General features: G+C 42.4%; 1 protein-coding gene across 6 annotated transcripts in view; it reads right to left on the bottom strand.

The window, feature by feature from the left end:
• Window positions 1-21,140, bottom strand: part of CLIP1 (CAP-Gly domain containing linker protein 1) — a 117,063-nt gene that overhangs the window by 78,610 nt on the left and 17,313 nt on the right. For all 6 annotated transcript variants that reach the window (XM_045777814.2, XM_045777804.2, XM_045777798.2 and 3 more), the window contains exons 2-3: window positions 5,443-5,637; window positions 1,596-2,167 (exon numbers count right to left, since the gene is read on the bottom strand). In XM_045777814.2, the coding sequence (XP_045633770.2) occupies window positions 1,596-2,167; window positions 5,443-5,527 (657 nt within the window). In that variant the 5' untranslated portion in view covers window positions 5,528-5,637. The remainder of the gene's footprint in view (window positions 1-1,595; window positions 2,168-5,442; window positions 5,638-21,140) is intronic.

The following is a 21,140-nucleotide window of genomic DNA, read 5'->3' on the forward strand; positions in this document are numbered from 1 at the left end:
GCACAATTTAAATTACAGGTCCACCCCTCTTTGGGAGCCCTTGGACTCTCGACCCCACCCCTCTGAGCCTCGGTCTCCTTCTCAGTTCCACGGGGCTGCTCCAGAGCACTGTGGAAACAGTACATGAGACACATGGTACACTAAGGGCTAACGGCTCTTCTTGTCCCCCCGCGGCACGCCTGGAAGCTGCCAGGCCTGGCGGAATTTGACAGCTGCTGAACAGATACAAGGAAAGGCAGAGCAGCGGGTCAGAGGCTGCTGACCAACTTCAGGCCCTACACTGAACTGACTCGAGTGTGGGGAGAGTGAAATAGTAAAGCTTTAAATTTTCATCAGGGAGAGAAAGAGCTACCACTGCTGAGCGTTCGCGTATCCCAGGCACTGCTAAGAATTTTATATGCATTATCTCATTTAATCCTCTCAATGATGCTAGGAGGTCAGTACTATTATCGTCTCACTCTTACAGATGAGAAACCTCGGAAGTTAAAGAACTCGCTGGGGTCACGAAGGCAGAGCTGGGGCTCAGCTTGTGTTTTTAGCACTGCGACACTGGCCTCTTGTTTAAAACAAAGAACAAACTGGGGCGCCCGGGTAGCTCAGTTGGTGAAGCACCTGCCTTTGGCTCAGGTCATGATCCCAGGGTCCCAAGATGGAGCCCCACATCGGGCTCCCTCAGCAAGGAGCCTGCTTTTCCCTCTGCTCCTCCCCTCTTCTCGTGCTCTCAAATAAATAAATAATCTTTTTAAAAAATAAAGAACAAAATCACTGGTGTAAATTCAGAGGCTCTAGAACATACAGTGCAGACCTTACACGTTGTGTTTCTTGCTTATTAGTAAATAGAAATGACTATTCACTTCGTTCCTCTTTGTAGATCTCAAGCAGACAACCCCTAACTCATATTCAAGCAAATAACTCCTAACCTTAAAGGAAAATAAACTGGAGATCATTTCAAAGGCAGAGAAATTCTGAAATAACATCCTATGATGTCTGAGTTTTTCAGGACCCCTAAGAAGCAGGATCTTATATACACCCACACACCACCGTTTTTTTTTTTTTTTTTAGATTTTTATTTATTTATTTAACAGAAAGAGAGAGAGAGCACATGCAGGGGGAGCTGCAGGCAGAGGGAGAGGGAGAAGCAGACTCCCTACTGAGCTGGGAGCCCGATGCGGGGTTCCATCCCAGGACCCCGGGATCATGACCTGAGCTGAAGGCAGACGCTTCACTGACTGAGCCACCCAGGCACCCAACCACACACCATCTTTACATCAAAAATTACAAACCAGGGTGAAAAACTTTTATAAACACATCCAAGTCCACTTCTGAGCTTGTTTTGCCAAGTAACAGTTACAAGTAATAACCTCAACATTCCTTTGGCTAAACTGGTAGATAGAATCAGAACCAATCATTGCAAACTTATGCTCATACTATGCTCAAAAGACATAGCCATGTTCACACGTAAACCAAACACTAGAAAAGCTGATTAATTTCTCTATAAATGAGCGGTCCCTCTAGAACAGACTCCGAGCCTGTATGTGTGCATTTCAACCATTCATCAGTTCAACACAATGACCTCAGAATGTTTCTGGACTCACCAATACTCTGTCTCCAATTTTGAGCTCTCTCTCTCCTTTCTTGATTGAACCGGCCTCTGAGAGGTTGGAGATAGATTCACTGGCAGTTTTTGTAAGGTTGCTGATCTGAGACGCAGCTGAAGGTTCCTTTGCTGTTGGCTGGGATGATTTATGGGGGATGTTTGAAGGGGCTGCTGGGGAGGGGGTCATCACGCTGGCTGCGGAGGAGGACAGAGGCGAAGTCGCTCTGGAAGCAGGCGTTGTCTGCAGGCCGTTAGCTTCATCTTCCGCCTGCACCTTCCTTGTCAACTTCGAAGGGCGGGTGAATATGCCCTTTAGAGGCTCACACTGGAAATACCGAACTCCTGCCACCGAACCATCATTCTTGCCTATGGGTTCATCTAAAACAATCCCGGCCCACTGGCCTGGTGCAAACTGGGTTTCTCCCAGAAACTGGATGAATCCAGGCTTATTCCCATTCACCCAAACTCTCTCCCCAACTCGAAAGTCATCTACAAATTCCTCCTGTGCCTCAGAGGATGGGGCGTTTGATGCTTTCTCACTGGATGTTGTTCTTTCCACTGGAGCTACAACTGCAAACAGAAGAAAGGATCAGAAAAGACTCAATTTCATATTCAAGCAGGCAACTCCTAACTTAAAAGAAAATAAACTGGAGAAAGCCCAAAGGAACAGGAGCAGTCACAGCTCTTTTAAGGTATTCTGTACATCTGTCCTTCTGTCCTTTTTTTTTTTTTTTTTAAGCAAGGAAGCCAAAATTACTTGACCTATCAGAGCGCTTGGCTGGCTCAGTCGGAAGAGCACACGACTCTTGATTTCAGGATCATGAGTTCGAGCCCCATTGGGGTGTAGAGATCACTTAAATCAATAAAACTTGAAAAAAGAAAAAGAAAAAAGGACTTAGTTCATCGGTACCATTCTCAATGCTGTTGAAACTCAGTGAGCCAGTAGTATTTAATCCTTATTGGCAGTTAAGACTGGAAAAAGTCAAAGCAAGGGGGAAAAAGGTCCCTTTACTAAAGTTCATAACACAGGTCTGCTTTCATGCTTTCCTCCACCCCCCACCCTGCACATCATGAGCAAACACTTTCCGGATCCCCGGAGATGGGCTCTATTCCTGCATGTGAGTAGTCAGGGAAGGCTGACAAGTCCAGGACCTTGGACCCAGAGATTCGCAATCAGGTTTGAAGGAGGAGGAGATTCAGTGCTACAGCCCTGCCATCTCATTCCAAGACCAACAAATAAACCCTATTCCTTTGCTGGCAGAGATGGAAATCACAGAAAGGAGAAAAAGAAAAAGATAGCACCTGGCCCAACTCCCTGCTAAGGCAAGACGACTTTATGCAATCTCTACCTTGCAGTAAAAACAGAAGTTATATTTTGCCAGAAATGTGATATTTACACCAGAAACTCAAGCATTCGACCAGCAACCATTTACTAAGTATTTGGTATGAACCGGCAAAGAAAGCCCACATTCTTAAGCACTCTACTATTTATTAGGCATATTGTGATCTTAGGTGTTACATGACCTGAGTTCAATTTCTTCATCTGTAAGGGGAAAGTAGTATCTATCTTAAGAGTTTTATTAAATGAAATAATGTATTTATTCATGCTGCCCCTTCCTATGAGTTTCTACCACTCCGGCACTCGTCCCAGGCATTGTTCTCACTAGGGGACAAAGCAAGACAGCACAGTCCATGCCCTTATAGAGCCAAGAGCTTAGAGGTGTGGACACAGACAGTCAAGAGACACACCAGGTAATTTCAGGTGATATCAGTGCTGTGGCAGAGACAGTGTCTTTAGGCAGAGCAGTCAGGGAAGGCCTCCTGGAGGAGGTAACATCTGGCCTGAGGCCTGATCAACAGAAAAGAGTGAATCATGAGTAGATGGGGAAACAAGAGTAGTCTGGCCCACCTACAGGGGGTGCTGAACATCCCTTTACCCTACCTAGAAGAAGAGACTGGCATTTCAGTTTGTGGTCCGTTTTTTTGTTTTGTTTTTTCTTTTTTTAGAAGACAATAAATGCTCTCAAATCAAACAGATAATAATCTGCCAAAGACAGGCCAGCCCTGTCAGTTTTTTAGAATCTATTCCAGCTTTGTACATGAACAATTCTTCCTGACAGGGTGCTGCAAGCATGAGTTTCTGAAAAACAATCTTCATAAAAGTGCTCAAACAGGCAACGATTTCGTTTTAAGCATCTAAGTTTTAGTGTTTATAAGCTGTCTTACTCTTAATAACACCATGTAATGTGTGGCAAGTACTGCTGAGGAAACCAAGTCGAATTTCTCATGATCCCCTGCACTTAAGGACTTTACATGCTAAGGGGTGTGCATAAAAAATGCTAAAAGTGGGGCGCCTGGGTGGCGCAGTCGTTGGGCGTCTGCCTTCGGCTCAGGGCGTGATCCTGGCGTTCCGGGATCGAGTCCCACATCGGGCTCCTTGGCTGGGAGCCTGCTTCTTCCTCTCCCTCTCCCCTGTTGTGTTCCCTCTCTCGCTGGCTGTCTCTCTGTCACATAAATAAATAAAATCTTTAAAAAAAAAAAATGCTAAAAGTGAAAAAGACAATTCTAAAATGTGGGGCATGAGTATGACCATGGAAGGGTGTGAGGAAGGGGAGACATTTGAATGGGTCCTAAAGAGAGGAAGGATTTTGAGGGGAAGGAGAATAGGAGACACCACAGTAAAGCTTTCCTCTAAGATGTTTTATGGCCTCCCTCATAAGACCCCAGTTTTATCCTGATACACAAAATGTAAATAATTTGAGATCTTCACTCAATCAACAAACATTTAACGAGTTCCTGTTATGAGCCAGGCAATGTTCTAGGTATGTGGGTAAATTTAGGCAGTGAAAAAACACTACAAAGATCCCTGCCCTCGTGACATATCAATGAGGTTTTATGGAAAAATCTGAAGAAACAATGTTGGACTTAATATTTTGCAGTGGAAACCTGACTCTCTGGAATGGCTGATAACCTATCTAATAGCATATAAACCACATGAAAAGACCAGAATAGCAAGCATCAGATACCCTCTCCTGACTCTCTTAGCCTGCTCCCTTGAAACCAAAGGACAACTTCAGATCACTTACTGTCATCAAATCTTTTAAGCCAGATTCACCTTTGTTTTCTCTACAAATCCCTAAACCCCAAAGAGAAAGGCCCAGATGAGTTTAGGAAGGCACAGACAGAAAAACAAAATACCTTAACATTGTAAGGATTAAATACTGAAGTTTACTTGACAACTATTTTAGCACCTTGCACTAAATTAACTAAGAGCTCTTCATTAAGATTTTTAGATACAGGGGGCACCTGGGTGACTGAGTCAGCAGTCAGTTGAGCAGCCAAATCTTGATTTTGGCTCAGGTCATGATCTCTGGGTCCTGGGATCTAGCCCTGTGTTGGGGGTCCACACTCAATGGGGAGTCTGCTGCAGGATTCTCTCTCTCCCTATACTACCCTTCACCCACCCCTTCAAATAAATAAATCTTAAAAAAAATATTTTTAGGTATAAAATTCCATATTTTTTAAAGATTTATTTATTTTAAAGAGAGAGACAGCAAGAGAGAACGAGCAGGGAAAGGGGAAGAGGGGGAGGGAGAGGGACAAGCTGACTCCCCACTGAGCACATAGCCCTACATGGGCCTGGATCTCAGGACCCTGAGATCATGACCTGAGCCGAAACCAAGAGTCCGAATGCCTAATCAACTGTGCCACCCAGGTGCCCCTAAAATTCCATGTCGTTTAGTTAAAGCTTCTTCAAATATTTTCAAAAATAAAATTGTTTAAAGGCTGTCTTTTAAAAGTTTCCAAATAGGATTCTAATTTAGATATAAATCATAAAGCCTTACCAGCAGCAGGTGTCTTCAAGGCTGTGCTTCCAGGCTTCAGGATCTTGGTAGGGGCCTTGAGCCCACTTGGTTTTAACATACTCATTGTCGTTAGTATGTCGGAGCTGTTCTTCCCTTGCCTGTTGCCACTATCTTGCCCCAAACATTGATACAACTGTGGGTGTTTCTATGGTGAAGTCAGTCTCTGGGTTAAATCTGAAAGAGAAAAATAAAAACAGAATTTAGAATCTACGGAGGAAGAAAGTAGAAATAACACCTATTATTAAAGCAGCTTTCACGAGCTAAACTTTTCCTTATACATGATGACAAACTGTCTCCACACTGAACCTAGGAAACGATAAAAACAGGAGATGCTGCTGAGATAGATTTAGAAGCAATTTACTACCTGCTTAGTTGAGCCTAGAATACATTCACTTCTCTTTACCTAATATTACCAGCTTGGTACAGTGCCTAAAATCCCACAGTCCATCCACATAAGGGGGTTCCAAAAAATGTGCCCAAATTTAGTGGCAGGAGAAGAAGGGAGCTTTCAGTTTTTACTTCATTCATTTCTATATTTTTGAAGTTCTGTGACCAAAGCCTGTATTAACCGTGTACTTTTTTAAGTTCACAGAATTATGCAATGCTTAATATAAAACCATATACTCACATATACTATGAGACTAGAGAAAGGTTCAAACTCTGTAAGAAAAAGATGTATCTGGGAAGTGCCCAAGGAAAAAAAATTTTTTTGTTCTGTCCATAGAAACACAATATACTTCTGATTTACTCAAGACCAGGTATGAACCTACAGCCTTGGAGCTCAGGCAAGATAGGATCTTGTCTTAACTCTCTTTAAGAGGAAAAAGACACTTGATGTAATGAACACTGAGTGTTACCTGCAATTGATGAATCACTAAATTCTACCTCTGAAACTAATTTTAAAAATTAAAAAAAAAAAGAGGAGAAAGGTTTTGGGATTCTGGAATGTGGGGAAAGATTTCCAGATTTTACACTTAAAAACAGAACAATTCGATCAAAGAGAAAACTGCTATTTATTGACTCTCTGTCAAATGATTGTGTTTTTGCACTTTGCTAGTAGAGCTTGGATGATGAGGCACCGATGTTACTCTGCCATCCTCTCCTCTTACAAGCAATGACAAGCATCAGCAAAAGTATCTGGCCAGGGATGACAGAGGAGCCTGCTCTGGCCCCAGAAGTGGGCTGAATGGTGCAGACTGCCCCCACTCCCAACACACATATATCCATCCAGAACCTGTGAATGTGGCCTTATTTGGAAAAAGCCTTTACAGATGTAATTCAGTTAATGATCTTGAGATGAGATCATCCTAGATGACCTGGGTGGGCCCTAAATCCAATGACAAGTGTCCTTATTAGAGGAAGAGAACACATCAAGGAGGTGCAAGAATGAGGGAGGCAGAGACTGCAGTGATGTGTCCAAAGCCAAGCATGGCCCACAGCCACCAAGAGCTCAGGGACAGGCATGAGCTGAGTGCTCCCTCAGGGCCTCTGGTAAGAACCAACCTGCCGGCACATCGCTTTTTGACTTCTGGCCTCCAGAACGGAGAGAACACATTTCTGTTGTTTGAACCCCCCAGTTTGTGATCATTAGTTAAGGGGGCCCGAGGAAACTAATACAGTCACACCAGTTTCTCCGTTCAAAGATAATCAGACTGAACAGAAATCATACCAAGACGGTTGCCTCATTAGGCTCCATTTGCAGATTCCCCGTGGTTCTTAAAAGGGTCCAAAATGGTACGAGGTGTTTTTAAAAATGTCAGAGGTAAGTTCTGTGGTTTTGAGAAGACTCTGATTAACAGAGAAAGAAATGCTGTTTCCTAGAAGGCAGTGATTGCCAATCCTATTAATACAAAATTCCTAGGCTCCTTTCTATCCCCACGATCATCATCCCTGCCACGATGGTGGCAGTGAGTGTGGGAGAAGTCTGTGTGCCAGGGCAGGTGGTGGATTCAGGGTCAGGTTTGAAGCCATTTGCTTCACTATCAGACCCTCACCATACACAGCCTGTAAGTTACAAGCAGATTTCCTGGCTCTTGCTACTGTCTTAGATGGAAGGTAATGGCTGAGTCCCCTCTAACCGCAGCTGAGAAGACTATTTACTTGTACGGAGAATTTGAGAAGGGTGGGGACAGGCGAAGGGCAGAAGCTGCTGTGGGGCCTTGTTATTCTGTGCCTACTCTCCACCCTGGCCCAACATCATAAGGTGAAAGGGTCAGGTAGGTAAGAGCAAAACAGAGAGAGAGAGTACAATGGTCCTGGGGAAGCTATTATATGGTAAGAAAAGAGGATGACGTGCTCCTTAAAATACTTTCAGGCAGAACAGTGAGTTCTTGGGCTCTGGTCAAGCACTCCTCCCTAAAGAGAGATTTTGAAAACCACCACAATCAGCAACTCGGAAGCCTCAGCCAATTTCAAATTTTGCAGCTCAACACCTGAGCTCACAAAAATCTGACCATCTAAAAGCCTCAGCCTAAGGAACAGAGCATGTGGTTATTATGAACCTAAGAATAGCAATAAACCCAAAGTCTAGGACTTTGTGGTCTAATGTGAACGCCTCTGCCTCTTGGTCCCTCCGAGTCATCTGAATCCCAAAGCAGGGAACTGTGACCAAGATATAACAAAGGAGAGTCTCAATAAAAGAATTAGGAGCAACACCAGCAACGCTAGGCTTTTAAATCTTCCAATCAAGTTTCTTCTTCATGTATTATTAATGAATGGCATGTCGGGCTTGATTTAAAAAACCAATTCCCTGAAAAACAAAAGATCAAAGTTTTGGTCATGGTACCCACAAACTGTAATGACCAAGAAGCAACATCTCTGTGTAGCCTTTCAAGGTCAGTGACGGTCACTTTAAAACTAATCAATTCCAAAACATGAAAAAGGAAAAGGGGAAAAAAAAAAAAAAGATGTACTTGCCTCACTAATATGCTGAGCGTAGTTGAATTTCTGATGTTTGTGCTTACTAAATCTCAAGACTTTTGAACCTAAATAAGACAAACTGCCCATCTCCTCTATCCTCCGAACATGTAAGGACCACAAAACATAGATTATCATCTAGAAATTGTTTTTATGCATATTATTGCCCCATCTGAGGCTTACAATTCTGTGGATCAGTTACTATTATCCTTTCTTAACAAATGAATTAACACCTCAGAAATGAACATGCATTTCCTCATTTGTTGATGATCTATTGCCTGAGGTCACTTGCCTAAGCAGCACAGGTGTGAACGGCAGGCCTGATTCCACAGTCCAAGTTCTTCCCACTAAACCTAACACTCAAACTTAGGAGGGACCGCACATCACAATTAAAAACGTTAGGACTCATCTTACTAAAATGACCTACATGTGTACAGCACCAAGAGTGCCCAAAGCACAAAGATAAAACTGTCTTATCTGCATTTTAAAATAACTGTGAAGGTAGGTGAACAATTGTCAGTATGGCCATTCCTGGTCAAAGAGAATGAAAGTCCGAGCAGTTAAATAGCTTTCTCAAGGTCACTCAAAGAAGTGGTGGCTCTTTGGGGAGGCTGGGTGGCTCAGTTGGTTAAGTGTCTGACTCTTGATTTCAGCTCAGGTCATGACCTCAGGTCATGAGATCGAACCCCACATTGGGCTCCTCGCTGAGCATGGAGGCTACAAAGGATTCTCTTTCTCCCTCTCCTTCTGTATGGCATATGTACACACACACCCATACTGATTTCATACATATAATTTGATACTTAAAAAGTGAAAACACACCAAATGAAGAAAGGTGATCATGCATTGCCAAACTAAAAAGAAGTATATATAACCCAGGAAGTCCAGAAAAAGGAAATTAAAAAGAAAATGTCAGGGCACCTGTGTGGCTCAGTTGTTAAGTGTCTGCCTTCGGCTCAGGGCGTGATCCCAGCGTTCTGGGATCGAGCCCCACATCAGGCTGCTCTTCTGGAAGCCTGCTTCTTCCTCTCCCACTCCCCCTGCTTGTGTTCCCTCTCTCACTGGCTGTCTCTATCTCTGTCAAATGAATAAATAAAATCTTTTAAAAAAATGTCTATTTTATGGACACTGGAAAAAGGTTCTCTGGAAAATAAACAAGGGTAGTCTATGGAGAAGGAGGAATCAAGATTGCAAAAGCTGCATGAAAATCAGCATTAAGGATATCTGAAACAAGGCTCCAAAATTCCACACTCAGATAAAGGTTTGGGTCTCCAATAGCAACCAAAGGGAATGGTGTCTTTTGGTATTTCTCTCACTATAAATACACAAAGTTATATTTTATAAACCATAATCTCTAAATTTATTATGATTCAAGAGTCTCACCTGTGAGTAAACAAATTTTAAAAATTGAGTTTCTGAACTCACAGAGTGGAGTGTAAGCTCACCAAGGTAGGAGTGGCAAAACTATGCCATTCTGCCAACTCTGACTTTCATTACTGTAACACCGTGGTTCTCAGAGTGAGGTCCATGCACTCTTACGGCACCCTGAGACCCTTCAGGGAAACAGAACTATCTGCACAGTATCACTAAGACATTTTTTGCCTTTTCCACCTCGTTGATGTTTCTACTGACGGTGCAAAAGCGCTGGTGGGCGTGGACTGTAGGCGCCGTGTCAGCGCAATGAGAACACAGTTCTCTGTATGCTCTGCCACCCGTACTTGCAGGAGGGGGAGAAGCCACTTTCACGTAACAGTGTGAAGCACTTGGTGTAGCAGAAAAACGAATCATTTTATTGTATTTCAACCCTTAAATACGTGCCCTTTTTTTTTTTTTAAAAGATTTTGTTTATTTAACAGAGAGAGAGAGAGACTGAGCAGGAGGGAGAGAAGCGAACCTGAAGCAGACTACGCACTGAGTGCGGAGCCCAATGTGGGGCTCGATCTTAGGACTCTGAGACCGAGCCGAAACCAAGAGTTGGACGCTTAACCAACTGAGCCACCCAGGCGCCCCAAATACGTGCCTTTTTAATACTCTGCAAAATGGGAAGCTCGCATGAAGCACGTCTGCTGTGAGCCGCTGCACCGCGTCTCAGAGAAAAACGTGTGCAAAGAAGCTGCAGGCTCAGTTAGCCACGTTTTTCATAGAATGTCAATTTTACTTGAAAAAATGACTGATACACTGTGGTTACTGAGCTGTGGGTATCTGGCAGGTATTTTCTTGAAAATGAACTATGTGACCCAGTCACTTCAAGGAAAACAACTCTTTGTTGACAATGAGAGATTTTAAGCTTTCAAGGGAAACTTGGAACCTTGGAAAACATATCCTCCACTGTGAGCCTGACAGCTTCCCAATACTGAAGTCTTTGCTAATGAGATCAACGGTATTAACAAATGTAATTTTTGCGTAGTATATAATGAAATGTGTCAATATATGGAAATGTGCCTCTCCACGAATCAATATTTTTCAACCTACAACGCATGTTACAAAATCATCAAAGCACAAAGTAGACCAACGGATTTTTATGTAATGATAAAAGTTCATTCATACAGTTTCAGATGTCACTTTTATGAAACTACAACCTATCAAATTTTGGGAGTAGTATCAAAGAAGAAAATCCATAATTATCTGAAAATGCTCTTAAAATACTTTTTTCCTCTCCTCTTCATCTGTCTGAGGCCAATTTTCTTCATGCACATCAATGGAAATAACTTCTCACTGCAGATCACATGCAGAAGCAGCTGCCTTCTATTAAGCCTGTCTTCTATTACAGACAGATTCGCAAAAAAGTAAAAACAATGTCATCTTCGCTCTAAAGTTTTTGTTTTAGAGAAAGTTATTCATTAAACGTTTATGTAATGTGTAATGGGTTTATTATAATTCCGGATGAACTGATATTTTCAGCTTTAATTTCTAATATGGTAAACATCAATGGATAAAACCTAAATAAAGAAAAGCTCAATTTTTAAGAAGGTAAAAGGGTCCCGTGGGAAAAAAGTGCGAGAACTGCAGGTATATTCATTTGTGCCTTACATTTAGAGTTGCAAAGGTTGAAAAGCCCCATCCCCCAAGGCCTTCCAGAAGCATGTGTTTCTGGTTCAGATATTTACAGACGAGGATGCCAAGTTAGCAAATACAGAATTTACTACTGTATTACCACTGGCGCAGTGTAGTGCCGGGGGCTGAGTGATTCAACCGAAGTTACAATTTGTAGGAAGACGAGAAGTAGGTACATAAAGCAAAAAGAACACAATTATGCGCTAACACTGGGGCGTTTATATACGTAAACCAGGCACTGCTCTAAGGCAGTTTATCAATGGACTGTATTCTAAATCAGTGGCTCTCAAAATGTGCAACAGCAGCAGCATCACCCGGGAACCTGTTAGAAATGCGAGTTATCGGGCCCCTGCCCAGACTTACTGAAACTAACTCTGGGGGGGGCCCAGATTTTAGGCCCGCCTGGTGATTCTGAGGCTTACGTCTGACAACCACTCACTGCTGAAAGGGTGGTAAGAAAAGTCCCCTGAGTTTCATTTTCTCAGTTATATGCGCGTGAACCATTCAGGTGTCCGATTCCCTAAATACCACAACAGAGGCCTGGGCACTTCAGTCCCCTACGCTATTGTTTCAGACGGTTCGCTCAGCCTTGAATGCCCTTTCTAAGTCTGGTTATCTCCATCTGCTGAAACCTTACGCAAGGGCAAACTCAGGCATTCCTCTGCCCCACAAAACCTTCTCCAATGCTCCCCAGTGAATTGTGCCCACCCTGCAATCTCCCACAGCAGAGTCTCTAGTTCGTCCTAGCACCTGGCACACTGAGCTGTGTGTGTAGTCCACGCATTCCCCCAGACTGTAAGCGCCTTGCAGTCACTGTTATATTCCCCACAGTACTTTATAAACAATGCTCATTAAATAATATGAATGAGGAAAACAGCCTCAATTGTTGAAATAACTCTACAAACCAGGTCGGGTGTATCAGTATTTAAAAAGTTATACCTGGGGTGGGGGGGGGACCTGGTGGCTCAGCTGGAAGAGCACACGACTCTTGATCTCAGGATTGTGAGCTCGAGCCCCACAGTGGGTACGGAGATTACTTAAATAAACAAAGTCAACAAGCACCCTGGTGCTTGCTACGGGTGACAGAAAAATACATGTCCCAGACGTAAGCTCAAGGGATATATAATGTAGTTATACATTATAGAAAAGACCCACATACACATGAAAAATAACTAAGAATACAATATAGCTTATGAGAAATACCAAACCATGTGACAATCCGGGAAGCGTTTTCGGAAGACGGAAGGGTGGGGCGGATTAAAGCAGAAAGACACGGCTCCACCGCAAGGCGGGATTTCAGCGAGGGCTCAAGGGAAAGTACGCGGTTGCGCAGGTGGTGGCAGTCAGGATTTTTAAAAAGGCAGAGAGTAAGACTCCAGAGAAGATATCAAGTAAGACAGTGAGAAGCCTGCTTTGACAAACGTCAGATTCTTGCAAGAAATCAAGTTAGACAAGAGCCTTAGAGTTCAGTCTAAGAAATTTACTATGATCAGCTTTTACTTGTCTTTCACCTCAAGGGAAAAGCCTCCTTTACTTCAAGATTCTAGTGGTAGGAAATGAAAGCTGTCCAGAGTTTCCTGTTAAACCCTGAATTTATGTCAGTTGTTCATCTCAGTTATCTTAACCTGGCTACCACTGTCAAGCAAAGATTTAAACCAAGGGTTGGCAGGCTTTTTCTAGTGGCATGCCAAGTCTTCACCCACTCCAACCATGGGTCCAAGTAACAGTCAGGGGCTGCCAGGATAGGTCTTAAATTTCAGGGAAGAGGAGCCATGAGCATCTGAAGTCAGTGATCAAAATGGAAATACAAAGGACAGTTCTCACCTCAAATCCTTCGGATAACACCTTAGCAAGGATAAATTTGGAGAGGCTATAAAAATTAGATACGACTGAAGACAAATGACAAACTCTGGCCTTCTCTACTACTCTGCACACGGGTGGCAGAGACCAGATGTTCCTTGACCTACTCTGCCTTGATAACATGAACATTTATAAAGGGAAACCTCACTAACATGGAGTCAGGAGGCCAGAAGGGGGAGCTCTCAAGCAGTACCAGTCAGAATTGTGGAGGACAGACCCAACAGAACCGTCCACAGGAAAGAATCATCAATTACAGAAGAGGTACACTGCATCTCCTCCAAGAATCGACTACCCCACTCAGCCAAAATGAGAAACAGTCATGACCCTGAACTCTTGTGTTTCTCCAATGGACCTTCCTCAAAAACCACCCTTCCCAACTTCCTTCTCCATAAAGTAACACGCTTCTCCTTACTTTGTTGGACTAGCCTATGCTTTTTGCTATGGCTTGCTTGCCCCGAAACGCAATTATCTGCTATTCCCAAATAAACTCATTTTTTGCTGGTAAAAGAACTTGAATTTTTAAGTTTTTTATGGTATCTTACTATCAACTTCTCACACCAGACTGTAAGTCATACTGAAAGCTAAATATTCTAGATCTGCACTACCCAGTATGGTAGTCACTAGCCACATGTGCTGCTTAAAGTTTAAATTATTTTAAAATGAAATAAAAATTCAGGGGCACCTGTGTAGCTCAGTCAGTTGAGCGTCTCACTCTTGGTTTCAGCTCAGGTCATGATCTCAAGGGTCATGAGATCATGCCCCACATCAGGCTCTGGCCTCAACTGGGAGTCTGTTTGGGGTTCTCTCTCTCCCTCTGCACCTGCCCGGATTCACGTGCACACACACTCATGCACGCAGTCTCTCTCTAAAAATAAATCTTTAAAATGAAATAAAACTTCAGCTCATCAGTCGCAACAACCCCATTTCGAGTGCTCAACAGTGCAATATATAGAACAATTTCTACCATCAAAGAAAGTTCTAGAACCTCCTCCATCCAGGGAGGATCTACTTGCCAAATGTAATCTCCTGAGGAAATTTTAAGGTTATCTGAATTATACTGCTTTAGTCAAACTATTTTTGACTCCTCTTTTAGAAATAACTCCAGACACAGTTTATAAGTTGTACTTTATCGGTGACCCAATGTAGTAGTGGCCATCTTAATCTCTCAAAGCTTTTCATTGGATATGGCTCTAAAACACTACTGGCTGTTTCCAAAATCTGAATTTAAAAAAAAAGTTAAAATACAATGTGCAACTACTCAACATAGCAAAAATGTATCCAAAGCACATACATAATTCTAAGAGTTGTAAGAATTACTAATGGCTCTATCACTGTAACAGATGAACAACACTTCCCTACATGACAAAACCTAAGTTCAGGTGGTTTCTTTTTTTTTTTTTTTTTCATTTATTTTTAAAAGCCAGTCACATTATTTTATAATCTCAATTTCCAAACTATAATGTTGCAACACAGACTACATACTAACCCCAAGAATCCTATATTTACACCACTGACTGATGCCATAGTTCTAATATCTTTTATTTTTTTATTTTTTTATTTTAACGATTTCTAATATCTTTTCAAGCCAAGAACCATTTGTTGTTGTTGTTTTGGGGTTGTTTTGGGGAGAGGGGGAGAGGGAATTTCAAACAGACTCCATGCCTAGCACAGAGCCCGCTGAGGGGCCCGATCTCACAACCCTGAGATCATGACCTGAGCTGAAATCAAGAGTCAGAAGCTTAACCGACTTGAGCCACCCAGGCACCCCAAGCCAAGAACCATTTGTAAAATATTTATCTCTAGAACTCACTTCTGAACGGTCAAAAATAGCTACTATTTTGCGTATACTTCTCAAACGGGAAACGCAGGGAGGGAGATCTTCTTCCAAGCACCAACTCCATACCAGACGGAAGGACTCCAGGATATGTAAGAGCCTGAGCTACACAATCCCTTCCGACTCTTCCTTCTCCGTACGAGGTTCACTATTTCACCTAACAGGAAGCTTTGTTGCTAATCATCAACACTAGAAGAACAGGGGTTTGGGGTTTGGTTTTGGTTTTCTTTTCCCTGTGTAACTTACCGGTTTATTTTGAGACCAAAAAAGCCAGGCCTCAAATAAGCAAAAATTTTGAAGTAGATTAATATCCTAGTTTGTGATTTAACTCTGATCTGACCTAAATAAATTTTAAAAGGGCAAGATATTTGTTTCAGGGAAGCAAATAACCTTACAAGGCCTATCTTCTTTAGTATTTCCCAAAAAGAAGTGTGCTTTACGTTTCTTGAGAATGTCAGCTTTGCTCCAAGTCGGGATTCCAGAAAGTACAACTATTCTCCTCCACCCAACAAAAAAATGTGTTCTACCCCCTGGGAAGTCAAGATCTGGTGCACAAGTGTTGAGTGTGTTAGATACTGGCCAAGACCAGCATCTGGGGAGGTTTCAAGTGATTAGGCTAATGCCAGTACATAGTAAGCACCCTCTTATTTCTAAGAATTCAAGCACCCCACTTTCCTTTCAGATAGAACTTCTCTCACTACACGGTATTTCAACAGGAAATTACATCGGTATCAGCCTTCTGTTCTAAACAAACAGATTTTCAGGGGTTGGGGATACAGTTCAAGACTACACCCTTTTCAAAACAGAGAACATAAGTTTACTGCAATTACTCCTTTTAATAAGCAATCTATGCTTCATAAAGAATACTGAAAACATCCAGATAAAGAAAAAATTTGCTTTTAGGAAAAAAAACCAATGGATTAGTTACCAAGACCTGGGAGGAAGGAAAAATAAAAATAAAAACATAACCCTAGTAATGAACCCCAAGGCTGTAAATGAAGCCAGACCCACCTACCACGATGCAAAGCACAATGAGCAAGCGCTGTTTCGGCTGCCCCAGGAAACGACCCAACTGTCATTTTAAGATGCGTCGGGGATGACTCCCCTCGGCTACGATCCGCTACTATTCAGACCCCATCTGGATAACCCTTCCACGAAAGAGATCTTGCAAAGGCAACAGGAATTCAAAAACCAAAGATTCTTCTATTCTCCGTACATAAGAATATATGCCAAAAACACAGAAATGTTTGTAACCGTGAAAACTGATCTAAAGCAGTTAAATGTTGTCCCCATAGCTAAAATTCACTTCAAATTTGCAGCTTCAAATTTCTACAACTTATGTGTGCAGGATGGCTCGTTTCTAAGAAGCTGTCTTAAACACATCCCAGTTAGACACATTTGAAAGGGAGCACACCTAATGGACCCATGAAGGGCTTGTAGTCTCAAAGAAAGTGAATGTTTTAAGAGTCTAGGTCTTACATGTTTGAGAAAATAGGGACATGTGCTGTTACAGAGGGAAATACATGGCACGACATTTTAAAAAGAGAAGTCTACTTCAAAAAATGGGATGTTGAATCTCTCTAATACTGACATGCTTTGTGAGGGAAAAGCAGCAACAAAACAAAAAAGAAAAATTTTTGGCCACCTAATAATCTCTCAACTTAAACGCACAGAATCAAATTTAGAAGAGACCAATATCTACTTAAAGAAAAGACGAGAGGGGTAATTTATCAAGTGCTTGCACCCAGTATATAAGGACACAGGGTTTTTGTGGGTTTTTTTTTTAAAGATTTACTTATTTATTTGAGAAAGACAGAGACGGGGGGGAGGAGAGGGAGAGGAAGAGGGAGAGAAGCAGACTCCACACTAAATGTGACATGGGGCTCAATCCCACCACCCGGAGATCATGGACCTGAGCCAAAATCAAGAATCAGATGCTTAACCGAATGAGCCACCCAGGCACCCCTCCTTCTCAAAAAAAAATTTTTTTAATGAAAGATCTTAAAAAAAAAAAAAAAAAGACTTTATTTATTTGACAGAGAGTGAGTGAGCGCACAAGCAGGGGGAGTGGCAGGCAGAGGGAGAAGGAGAAGCAGGCTCCCCCTCGCAGAGCAGGGAGCCCGACTCGGAGCTCGATTCCAGGACCCCGGGATCATGACCGGAGCTGAAGGCAGTCGCCCAACCAACCGAGCCACCCAGGTGCCCCTAAGGACACAGGGTTTTTGAAGTTTTTTTTTAAAGGAAGACAATCCTTGGAGCACCTGGGTGGCACAGTTGGTTGAGTGTTGGTTTCAGCCTGGATCGTGATCTCTGGGTGGTGGGGTCAAGCCCCATGTTGGGCTCTGTGCTAAGCACAGAGTCTGCTTGGGACCCTCTCCTCCTGCCTCTCCCCCCCCCCACCATGCTGTCTCTCTCTCATAAATAAATCTTTAAAAAAATAAAAATAAGGGCACCTGGGGGGCTCAGTCCTGTTGGGCCTCCGACTCTTGATATCGGGCCGTGATGTCAGTGCTGTGGGGTGGAGCCCAGTGTCAGGCTCTGCGCTCCGCACAGTGTCTGCTTCTCCCTTCCCTCTCCTCTCTCTCTCTCATATAAATGGGCAAACAGAAACTGTGAAAATGAAAATTAAAAAAAACATAAAGGAGGGCAATGCTTGAGGAAATTATCTGTCCTAAACATCAGAGACTAGATTTCTGGACCTTTGTGTAAACCAACACTACTTCTTCCAACTCCAGCTAAAACAGGTACAAAGAGCAAAGCAATATATTCAAAAACAAATGATAACTTCTCAACAGTGATGCACCTGCATTTAGGCCTCTGGGTCATAAATACTTTATACTAATTCCAATAACCATGTCTGATCATTTCAAATTGTTACTTGCCCTGATGCTGAAGATGTATTTTCAAAGAAAAAAATGTTAGATTTGCAGGAAAACAGGAAAATTGATAACCAATTACATAGCAAACAGGGCCAATGATTAACCACATACCCATTCATACAGTAAAATACTGCTCTACTATTTCGTTTTCTGTTTTTAAATTTCCTGCCAGCGGATATTTTAAAACAATGATTTCTTACCACTATAAAATCTTCAGTAAAATATAGACAGCCTACCATTAATGTCTGTATTTTTTTAACCTACAAGATTTAATCTACAAAAAGTTGTAGGAAAGTCAACACAATCTACCAATATGACACAAAGCGGTACCTCATGGTGTCTGTAGAATCGGGCCAGGCCTCAGTTCATATCTGCCAAAAGTTGCACAAACAATTCGAGCAACCCTGCCTATGAGGTCATGATGATGACATCACAAAGAAGAATTCTGATGTGGGTCTGCCTCTAGGACACAACCTCACTACTTTAAAGAAAAACCAGGTGCCTGGGTGACTCAGTCGGTTAAGCATCCAACTCTTGATCTGAGCTCAGGTCTTGACCTCAGGGTCATGAGTTCAAGCCTCGCCTTGGGCTCCACACCGGGCGTGGAGCTTACTTAAAAACAAACAAATAAACAACAATAACAACAAAACCCAAAAGGTTCTATATCCCTGAATCTGGAGCTGATGACTCAAGAAATGCACCTTCTCCCAAGGGTTCTCCCATCTAAGACGAGCAGCATCTTTCTCCACTGCTGACCAGAATAAGCAAAGCAGAGAAAAGCATGACCACCTAAGTCCTCACCTCATCACCAGAAACATATTCTTATGTATTTCAAGCTGGCAAGTTTGAATTCTGGCTCAGTTTCAAACACCTTTTCTTAGTGTTCTCTCCTGAAAAATTAAACAGTATTTAAGAATTCTGAAAACGGAGTAGGAAGCAAATCATAAACCTAAAATGTTACCTCTGCTTTGACAATCTGAGTCAGCCCCAATATTTACTCTACTTACTAAGAGGGGTGAGGATTAAGATGTGTAACCTAGAAGTTAATTTTGAAAATGCCAAAAGCATAAAGCCTCACCGCAGCTCTGTGATAAGAGTATTTTTGCTAAGAAAGGGCCAAATTGCCAGACTACTGGTAACCGTTGCAGCTTACCCCTCTTAGGAGTTTTGGAGTTCACAAGCCAGCACAGAATAAGAATTAGTGAAAATCTATTGTTATTTCTTTTTTTTTTTTTTTTAAGATTTTATTTATTTATTTGACAGAGGTAGAGACAGCCAGCGAGAGAGGGAACACAAGCAGGGGAGTGGGAGAGGAAGAAGCAGGCTCCGAGGGGAGGAGCCCGATGTGGGACTCGATCCCGGAACGCTGGGATCACGCCGTGAGCCGAAGGCAGACGCTTAACCGCTGTGCCACCCAGGCGCCCCTATTGTTATTTCTAAGTTAAAAATGTTTTAATTGGAAGGAAATGTAACAAAGGATTAATAATGATCTTAGGTGATGGGATTAGTGGTAGTTTTTAGATCTTCTGTGTGTTTTCTTGAGTTTGTTAAATTTTATTCAACGAACAGATAACATTTCTTGAGCAGGAAAAAAATTAATGATTTTTAAGACACAGTAAACAGCTTCAATCACAAAGAAAACACTCTACTGTGCCGCTTTCCACACAGAAACATGAACGCAGCACACACAGGCAGCATGAAAAGTGCATATGCACACGGAGTATGCCGATTTCTTGGTCTTCCCGGAGTCCCAGGCCACATTTCCCAGCTCCCCTTGAGGCTCAGTGTGGTCACGTGACTGAGTTGTAGCCAATGGGGTGCGAGGAGCCTGCGGGCGGTGGGCGGCCCCCAGGCCTGGCCCCAAGATCTTCCCTGTGTGGTCCCCCATGCGGTCCCTTCGGCTGGCTGGCTGGAGACCCGCTGGGCAACCGCAAGAGCATGGCTTGAGGATGGTGGTGTCACAACACGGAAGAAGCCTGGTTCCGTGAATCACTCCTCCCTGGTCCCCTATCAGTAAAAATCTGTCCTGGACTTTCCCATAACTGAAAATAAACTTCTACCTGCTTAAGTCATCAAAATCAGTGGGGTCTGTTAGAGCAGCCCTTCTTACCTAATATGGTGACAAAGACTAAAAACTTCACTTGGAGGGACGCCTGGCGGGCTCAGTCAGTACATAGCATGCAACTCTTGATTTCTGTGTTGTGAGTTCAAGCCCCACAATGGGGGTAGAGATTACTTAAAAAAAAAAAATTCTTTTTTTTTTTTTAAAGGAAAACTGCTTAGAACTTTATAGTCTCGTCTATTAATTCAACGAAGAAATTTTTAAGATAAGCACTTGAAATGGAAATACTTCCTACCACAAACCATAATTATATGAATAATAAATAAAAGTACTATATTTTCTTAAAAGTACTATAGTTTCCTAGGTGGTACAGTCAGTTGAGTGTCCAACTCTTGGTTTCCGCTCAGGTCGTGATCTCAAGGTGGTGATCCAAGCCCACCATGGGCCTCCCTGCTCAGCACGGAATTAGCTTGGGTTTCCCTCTCTCCCTCTCCCTCCTACAAAAACATGCTCGCTCGCTCTCATAAATCAATCAATCAATCAATCAATCGACTGATCAATCTTTAAAAAGAAAAAGCAAAAAGAATTATACTGGCAAGGGCAAAACAGGTGTAAAAAACATAAAGTCTAATTACAGCACACTAAAACTTACGTGAGCTGAGACTGATAAGTCGACAACTGCTCAGTTAGGTGATGGCACTAATCGCTCCACTTCTGTGCACATTTGAAATTCTCCATAATGTAAAGTTTTTATTATAGGAAGTATTTTAGTAAAATCTAAACCTCTCCATCTCCCTCATAACCTAAAAAAAGCTTAAGCAATTTTACAGAAACAAGAGATTCTTCAAAACAAGCAGTTCCCAAAAAGAAGCATGGTATAAATTATGTTCAAACAAAAGGAATAATGTCTTCATAACTCCTCTCTGATTTTTTTTTAAGGTTTTGTTCACTCATTTTTGTTTTGCTGTTTTTATTTACTGTCATTTAAAAAGTTATGGCTTAAAAAAAAAGTATGAAAAGGCAGCTAGACTAGGAAATGAACACCTGGATTCCGTCCCGGCTGGATGACCTT

The sequence above is a fragment of the Ursus americanus genome, chromosome 30 (assembly GCF_024610735.1).
Source record: "Ursus americanus isolate L20-20 chromosome 30, mUrsAme1.1.p, whole genome shotgun sequence".
Classification (NCBI taxonomy): Eukaryota; Metazoa; Chordata; class Mammalia; order Carnivora; family Ursidae; genus Ursus; species Ursus americanus.